At 40.2% G+C, this 8520-nt stretch overlaps 1 protein-coding gene across 11 annotated transcripts in view; it reads right to left on the reverse strand.

Annotated features, from left to right (window-relative positions):
- Positions 1 to 5108, reverse strand: part of tcf7 (transcription factor 7) — a 68119-nt gene extending 63011 nt beyond the window's left edge. For 10 of the 11 annotated variants that reach the window (XM_031874043.1, XM_031874042.1, XM_031874041.1 and 7 more), the window contains exons 1-3: positions 4590 to 5108; positions 4194 to 4263; positions 2418 to 2524 (exon numbers count right to left, since the gene is read on the reverse strand). In XM_031874043.1, the coding sequence (XP_031729903.1) occupies positions 2418 to 2524; positions 4194 to 4263; positions 4590 to 4772 (360 nt within the window). In that variant the 5' untranslated portion in view covers positions 4773 to 5108. Of the gene's footprint in view, positions 1 to 2417; positions 2525 to 2764; positions 3007 to 4193; positions 4264 to 4589 lie in introns of those variants that run through there. The other variant, XM_031874044.1, reaches the window with a different exon arrangement.
- Positions 5109 to 8520: the final 3412 nt, after the last annotated feature.

Here is an 8520-nt window from a genome sequence, read left to right on the forward strand (position 1 = left end):
CCCAAAAAAAAGCAGGGGAAAAAAATTTTTTTCCACCCCCCCCCCCCCCCCCCCCCCCCCCCACGCCATCCCCACCCTCAACAAAAACAATCTCTGAGAGGCCATGTGGTTCGGACTCTGGGGCTGGAGAGGAAGAGAAGGGAAGATGATGATGATGAGGGCGAAGAAGAAGCCACGCCAGATGTGCCGTGTTATGTAACAGCGAGGGTTAAGATGCTTTAAGGAAATAAAGAGCACGCTCTCTCTCTCTCGTAGTAGTAGTAGTAGTAGTAGTAGTACTTTATTCAGGTTATAGTCTCAATCACAGGTGGGGAAGAAAATCAAATATCACCAGGTTTTTGACTGAATACCTCCATATGGTTATTGTGTTGATATTGTGGGGTGGACCACTAATGAGATTTCTTATAAATAATCATCAGTGATGTGGATATAATGACTAAGCGGGTAAAAGAATATAATAGAACAGTAATGCAGCCTTTAAAACACCATATTATGATAATACAGAATCTAACACAATATCTAGTCTCATATGGATATAATATCCATATATTACCAGCCCTATGAATAACAGACTTCAGGAGAATGTGATTTCCTCGTTGTGTAAACATGCGCCTCTCTCACAAACAAATGCGACCGCTTACATGTAATATTGAGACCCAAACAAGTGAAGCTACTGTTGTCTGTTCTTTCCATGAAAAAGCCCAAAAGACTGTAAAAAGACTGCCAAATTGTGTCTACCTAAGCGTTTTTCAGGAAGGAAATCTGGAGGCTTTAAATCAAACAAGACGTGGGGCTAATATACATAATGCAAGTATAAAAGTAACTTAAAGTCGAAGCAGGTGCATAAACAGGGTTCCTTACATTCGTTTTATAACATTTGACCGAACTTTATAACGTAGCAACGCTCACAGAGGACATAACATTGAAGTGAAAGTTTATTACAGCTTGAAAACTTAAAGAAAAAGTGTTTTTTAGAGGAATACTTTTTACTTGGAGTTAGTCTGTAACAATAGTCTTATTTATTCTTTACCCTTCAACGACCCATTTAAAACCTCCCGGGACCAACTGCTGGGTCTGGACCCACACGTTGAAGAACACAGCGGGGTGAATCACATCTTTGTGGTACAGCAGATTCCTCATCCACTGAGCCTCACGTCACATCAGCCAACGGGACGCTGTGATGTCAGAAACATGCGCCTCTCGTCTGTCAGAGCAGGGCTTCATTCAGGAAACAGGATTACACGTGAAAAATGAATCAGGCACAAGCGCTCATGTTTGGTGAATTAGTCAGCCTATCCGTGGATGTTGGCTCTTATGGCCGACTTGAAGGGATTTTAGGATTCATTGTTCGGGGCCGTCTGGCAGGATGACCCACAGCACAAACAGACGGTGCGTTTCTTGATGACGACATCGATCAGACTCCCGACGTCCAACAAGCTTCTCTTTCTGTTTCAGGAGCAGCTTTAGGTTTTATTAGGCGGGAAACGGCACACTTCAAAGCCAGATCAGAGCACATGTTGAGTTTGTGACTGATTCACAGTGCGACTTTTTTCACAGTGCGAGAATCAACCTTTACTGTTTTAAAGTACACGCTGGAGATCTGAAATAAATCTACTGTTTCTGCTTTGTGATTTGAACGAGTGTTTCTTGGGCTTTAATTGACAGAAGTCATGTCATCATTATGGATCTCAATCACATAACTATTAAGAAGCAAAACTGCAAAAGAAAGCAAAACTATTATCAATATTAAAGAATATGAAAGAGGAAATGCAGTACCCGTCTGCTGACATGTAAGTGACATGAATCTACTTTTAATTCAAACTTGATTTATCCATGAAGGAGCCATTCAACAAAATCTGTATATTGAGATGTAAAAAAATCTATATTTGTAAGTAAAATGTTAAAAATATTACTTTCAAGGCAATAGTACGCAGATCGCATCTAAAAGAGAAGAAGTCCACTGATTGTAAAGGCTGATAAAGTGAAAGTTTACAAATCTGCAAAACCAGATGCACAACAAATTAAATGCAAATTATGTGGAAAATCCCAGAAGAAACATTTATGACTTTATCCAAAAATAACATTAAAAAAACCCCAGCACTCTATGGTTCACCGTGTCCATGCCGTCTCTGTTTGATACTGTTGAGTTCTGGCTACTGAGGAGCCAAAACATAAAACACACTAGCCCGCGGCCACCAGACTTGGAACGTTTCCACCCCTGAGTGTATGTTTCTGTTCCCTGTTCAGTGTTGGACTTGATACCAGAGGACACGAATAGCAGCTGAAGTGCACAAACTCGTACGGGAGTCCAGAGTGGGACGTAAACACAAGGACCTCAGAGCGCCCTCAGCTACCGACACAAGAAACCAACAACAGAGCAGCCAGCGGGAGGGTTAGACAGAGAAAGATGGACTTACAGATGGAGACACCGAGCTGTTGGGGAGGTAGGGGTCCGGCAGCATCAGGAACGGATACCCCGGGTACGCTGGCGTCTTGTACATGCCTCCATCGTGCTGCTTCGACACTGCCAGGAAGAACAAACGAGAGTCACAAACTGAGAAACTTCAATAAGGATTTAATAGTGACAGTTTGTAAGAGGTCGTCTTCTTCATTTTCTGAGCAAAATCTTGTGATTTGTTGTCCGAGAGGACGGGTATCAGCGTGGTGTCATTTTAAATCTATGTATAAAATAATTCATCTATAAGAAAAAAAAAAAGGAGTAAAATAACAAAAAAGTAAAATAACAAAAAACACTGATACTTACTCCCACTACACTACGATAAGATGTGTGCGCCGCAGAACAAAAAGAAAACATCCAAAAATAAAAAAGGTGCATACAGAGTAGGCCGACTATTTACAAGTGTTGTTACTAGTTATTTCATGTTGTATCCTTGTGTGAGCACGGATCACAATACTCGAAGACAAAAGCGTGACAAGCATCACCTCGCCTGAGAGGCGTGAACTCCCGGAGCCTATGTGTTAATTCATGTCCCACCACCACCACCCCTCACTGAGCGTCAGAGGCCCCTCAGTGGGTCAGCTGGAACTGGGTTACACCTGGTCGGTATGACACACTCAACTTTTGCTCCAACCTCGATCCCTCGTCATCGAAGGGTGCCATAACTGTTTTTAACGTGTACGTAACGTAATCCAAGCATTCAATCAGAATCATTCAGGGATGTCTAAATTCTTCTCTGTGGGGTTTTTATCCTAAAATAGATGCATCTGAAACCACAAAAAAAATCCACATTTGATGGAAGATTTTGCAGAAAGGAACGCAGTGTTTAAAAACGACTGGAGTCAGTTACACAAGTTGAGAGCGCAGCCTCCATCGACGGCTGTAATTAAAACCGCCAAGCGTACACTCTCTACATGGGCCTTATTGTAGGGAGGCAACGTGGGTTTGCTCTGTTCCTTTTGGGTGGTAAACCTCCAGAAAGAAAATAATAATAAACCTCTCAAGGGCCCTGGTTGACCCCACTTTTGTCAAAGTCTGGCAAAAGCTACACTGAGAAAAAATTTAAATAACCAGGGCTGCAAATCTAAAGTGTATTTAGACACGTGAGCACAGGACAGATCATACTAGGATGAAGAGGGTGATTTAAAAGTGTTTGATACCAGCAAAGAGTACAAATATTAGTCGACTAATCGGTTGCTTTGGTTTTAGTCGACAAGTTGTTTTCATGCTGAATTAATTATCAGCTTATCACAGTTTCAAGATTTAAAGTTTAAACCTTTTTGAGTGATTCTTTGTGGAGTAAACTCAGTTCCACAGATCTGTCAACTAAATCGATTAGTCGACAAAAGGTATACGAGTGTTAGCCGAATACGAATTTCTAGAAATGAGTTTAACTCTCATGACTGAATTTAAGGCCGACAGACTTCCAGAGTCCGTGTTCCACTGGTGAAATAAATACTCTCTGTGTGATTGTCGAGCTAGTACAGAAACACAGGAAATGTAACTCCCAAAAACCAAAGTGATAGATGTGAGGGATAAACCAGAGAGCTGCGGACATCTTTTGCAGTGTGCACCTGAAGACAACTCTTTGAAGTTGCTTTTAATGCTGCAACACGTGTCCTCGCCCTTACTTTGACACAGTGGGGGGTCTTTTTTATTTATCACTCCTCAGCTGCTTTCTCAGATAGCAGTGGCTCCAGAGTGTGTAAATGTGTTTTTTGGTTTCTTCTCTTACCTCCGTTGAGATGCTCCCGGTGTTTTTCTGGGAAGCCCCTCTGCTCGCCCTGCTGTCCCCGTCTGACCGCCTGGAAGGGACCGACAACAAACACGGGGGTCAGACATACTCCCCAGAATAAAAGAAATTAAGTAGAAGAAGAAAAAAGGCGAGCAGAAATGACCACGCGAGTGTTACAGTGTCAAATAGAGCGACTTTAAAGCAACAGTATCATACTTTAACGTGTGTTTACAATGTAACCACCACGAATAGCGCGTTTTCTTCTGGGGGTTCATTCATGTCACCAGAGTGTACTATAAAAAACAAGCTTTTCTCACACACTCTTTCCGTGTTTTACCCACTCTCTCTCACACACACACACACACACACACACACACACACTCCGTGCCAACCTACCGCTGCGTGCGGACTCTGATTTATTTCCGACTCGTTCACCAGAGAGGACTTGAGGTCGGCCAGGTCTCGCTCCGTGAACGCGTTTTCTTGTATTTTCTCCTCTTGCTCGCCTTCGTCTTTGAACGCAATCATCTCATCGTTCGCTCCCATGTCGTCCCCGCCGCCGCTGCTGAGCTGAGGCATGTCTGCTTCTCCCACGTCCCTTTTGCGATGTATATATGTATATACACACTTTGAAGAAATAATACCCCAAAAAATGAAATATAAATAAAGAAAAGAATGACGCGACTTTTCTTCTGTTAAATGTCCTCAGTGTGTTGCGCCTCCGAAGTGTCCAAAACCCCTCCGCCACATACAGGGGAGAAAAGAAAAGAAAAAGTTGAGATGTGTCGTCCCCCCGGCTGGCTGCTTGGTGGAGCGCTAATGTTTCCCTACAACAGCAAACAGCTCATTTGAGCCCAACGCAAGGAGAGGAGTCCCGACGATCAAAGGGCACCGACCGGATGATTGACAGGTCCGATGACTTGTTGGGGGTTCGTGCGATTGTTTCGGAGGAGAGCCGAGCCCTTCTTAAAGAGACATCACCTTCCATGAGCTCGGCTCAACGGGCGTTATTCATGACTTCCAGGGGCGTGTTCACGCCGTGCGCGCTCAACCGTGGTTGCTGCGTTTTTGCCACCAAAAAAACTTCACTAAAGGCAACAAACACGTGTTCTCCGAATGTGTAGATGGAGAAGCTGCAGGTAAAATGTTAATACTGATGTTTTGGTTCAATGTTGTGGTCGGGACTACTCATTACAATTATGTGTTCTGGTTTCAGGAAATAGAATATATTGTTTTTCTTCCTTATTTCCAGTGATGGACAGTTAAGTTAAGTTAAGTTAAGTTAAGTTTAGTTAAGTTAAGTTAAGTTAAGTTGATATGGACATCACAGTAGCATTAGAATTGTAACATACACAAGAACCATATGGACAGGAGGCTTAGACAAATTACAATACAATTAAAATAATATAAAATATAATATTGGTAATAATAATGATAGAAACATGAATAATGATAATAACAATAACATTCATTATACTGATGATAATAATAACAATAATAATTATAATCATAAAATAGAAAAAGAAAATAAATACATACACAAATACCATAAAACATTCTAAGAGACACAGAGGGCCAGAAATGTACATTATTATTACACACATTATTTTATACAACAGTATGTTTATTGAGGAGCTGCTATGCTAGGACAAACATGTTTATTTACACCCTTTTTTAATTGAAATTTTGCTTTTCAAATTTAGTGAAATATGTTAATTATCTAACGTTCATAACTCAAAATAAGATTTTGTAGAAAACTTCTCCCAATGTAAAATGATCCAGCGCCCTTTTCCATGGTGAGCGAGTGAATCCTACTGAGCATGTGCAGAGTGTCATCACTCTCGCTTGTTTCTGATTGGAGGAATTGATTGAGTTACTATTGGCCCGGCTTTACCCTATTTACTCAAGTACACATTTGAGGTTCTTGTACTTTACTTGAGTATTTCCATGTCCTGCCTCTTTAAAGTACTCATCCACTACATTTATCTATGGTTACTTTACAAATTAAGTTTGTAACTGTAGGCTACATTTTGCATAAAAAACAGATTAATAAATCAAACTACCTAACATATACATTAGTTAAACATTTGTTTTAAACACAACAGTAAAATGTTACAGACATTAATGCATTAATAATAATCTAAAAGTAATACTTACAAAGGACATTTCTCTGCATTAAATACTTTTGATACTTAAATTACATTTTGCTTATATATATATATACTTTTACTTAAGTAACATTTCCCCTAAAGGACTTTTAAGTATTTATTTTCGAGTATTTTTTACAGTGTGATATTTCTACATTACTATACTTCCTCCCCTGGTTATTTCTAAAAGTTGCTGCAGTTAAAGGTATTATTTTTCAGTTTTGCTTAGATTTTATTTCTTGTTTACAATATTGTAATGATAACCACTACCTCATTACTTTGGAGATCTGCCATAATCTTGATGCAAAGTTTGCACAGAATCTGAATTTTTTCTTTTTGGCATCAACTGGTTTAAAATCAAATTACCTCCAAATGGCAATAATCCACTTTGAGGAGCTAAAACTGAATTACATTCAAATGTGGTGAAGCAGATTTTCTCCTCTAATGTGGAGCCAGTTCATTATTGACCATGTTCCATCTGAACTTTAGTTCTGGTCACATGGATGCACATTCTCCGGCATTTGAATTAAATATATTCCAATGTTATTTAAAGATGCATGAATATTAATTGTGAAATCCTAAAATTTTGATTCCTTTTATCAGCTACACTGGTACTGCAAACTAAACACTGCTTAAAATCCATGTTTCCATACATATAAACTTTTTAAAAAACAAACTCCTGCATTTGATTGCTTCTATTTTCCAATCATACTTTGATTGTGGAATATTATCAGCACATATGCATGAAATATATTAATTAATATAAGCATTGATATAAAGAACATGGAAGATAGTGTCGTGAGCTGTTATAAAACATGTGGGGCGATAATAACTGCAAAAATGTCTGCAATGCGCAGCATGCAACATTTTGGGCACCTTCTGAAACGGATGTAAATGAACACACAAAAACTTGACTTTCACTTTGTGTGTGCTTTGTTTTGCTAAAGGGAGGGCTGTGGTGATGGAGACGGTGGCCTATCAGCTGCCTGTTGTGCACGAGACCCCGCCCTCTCCTTCATGTGATTGGTTCACATTAAAACGTGAGTCTGGTCATGAGCTCTGGATTAAAAGGTTGACCTTTTATCATTGATTCTTAACTACCGTCAGCTCTTTTGAGAAAAATGAAACCATGGTTGGTATCAAATGTTATATTGTTTTTTTTTGGCGGGGGGGGAGGGTGTGATCATCAAGTTAGTTAATAACTTTGGTAATTGTGAGTTTTACTCCCATCCCAGCTGTCCTTTTGTAGCGGCTGTTGTCTCACTGTTCGGGTTGTTAGTTTTTCCACATTTTGGAACAAAAAGCTCCTCATTTGCATCGGCGGAGAAGTAGCAGCAAGAAAGAAAACAGCAAAATGTAGGACATTCTGTGAAAAAACATCAGACGGCACGGCATGCTCATCAATAACAGATGCACTGCATGTTTTTGACTGGTCCTTACATCCCCCAGATTTTGTAACAGTCTCCAAAAACAGCAAAAAGCTGCTGCAACTACTTGATTCGAGGAGGGGAAGAAGAAGAAGAAGGGAGAAAAAAAACAGAGTTCAAAGATGTAGACTTGAAGTTCTGATGTCTTATCAGACTTGCCTCCCCCTATTTTCCTCCCGTTGCCAATGCATTTTTAATGCTGGTACAGTAGCAGAGCTGGTCTTCAGAGTTTTTAATTGAGAAATATTTATACACTCCCATGCTGTGACTTAATACTTGACTTAATCTGAGTCGGTTGCCTTGAATGAAAATGATGATCCACAGCTGGGACACAGAATTAAATACAAACAGAAAATGGGCCCCGTATTTGCATAAAACTGCATATTTATACAATATCGTCGATGCATATTAATAAAAAGATTAAAATGAGCGGTTTTAATGTATGCAAATCTAAATTATAAATGAGTTGTTTAAACTCCTTGTTTATTCGCCTTGATTAAATATAGACAGCTGTTTTTTTTCCGCTGAGACGACACCTCTCCTGCGCGCGGCCACGCTGCCTCGTGAGCTTACCGCGCTCTGATCTCCACACAGTTTCCCATGGATATCTGCGCTGATAGTTACACACATTCATCACATGGGTTCACAGGTTCACCTAAGGCTGCAGGCTACAGTCAGCCCGTCTGTCTACCCACTCTCTCTCTCTCACACACACACACACACACACACACACACACACACACACACACACAC

Source organism: Anarrhichthys ocellatus, unplaced genomic scaffold (assembly GCF_004355925.1).
Source record: "Anarrhichthys ocellatus isolate YVR2014 unplaced genomic scaffold, GSC_Weel_1.0 scaffold78, whole genome shotgun sequence".
Lineage (NCBI taxonomy): Eukaryota > Metazoa > Chordata > Actinopteri > Perciformes > Anarhichadidae > Anarrhichthys > Anarrhichthys ocellatus.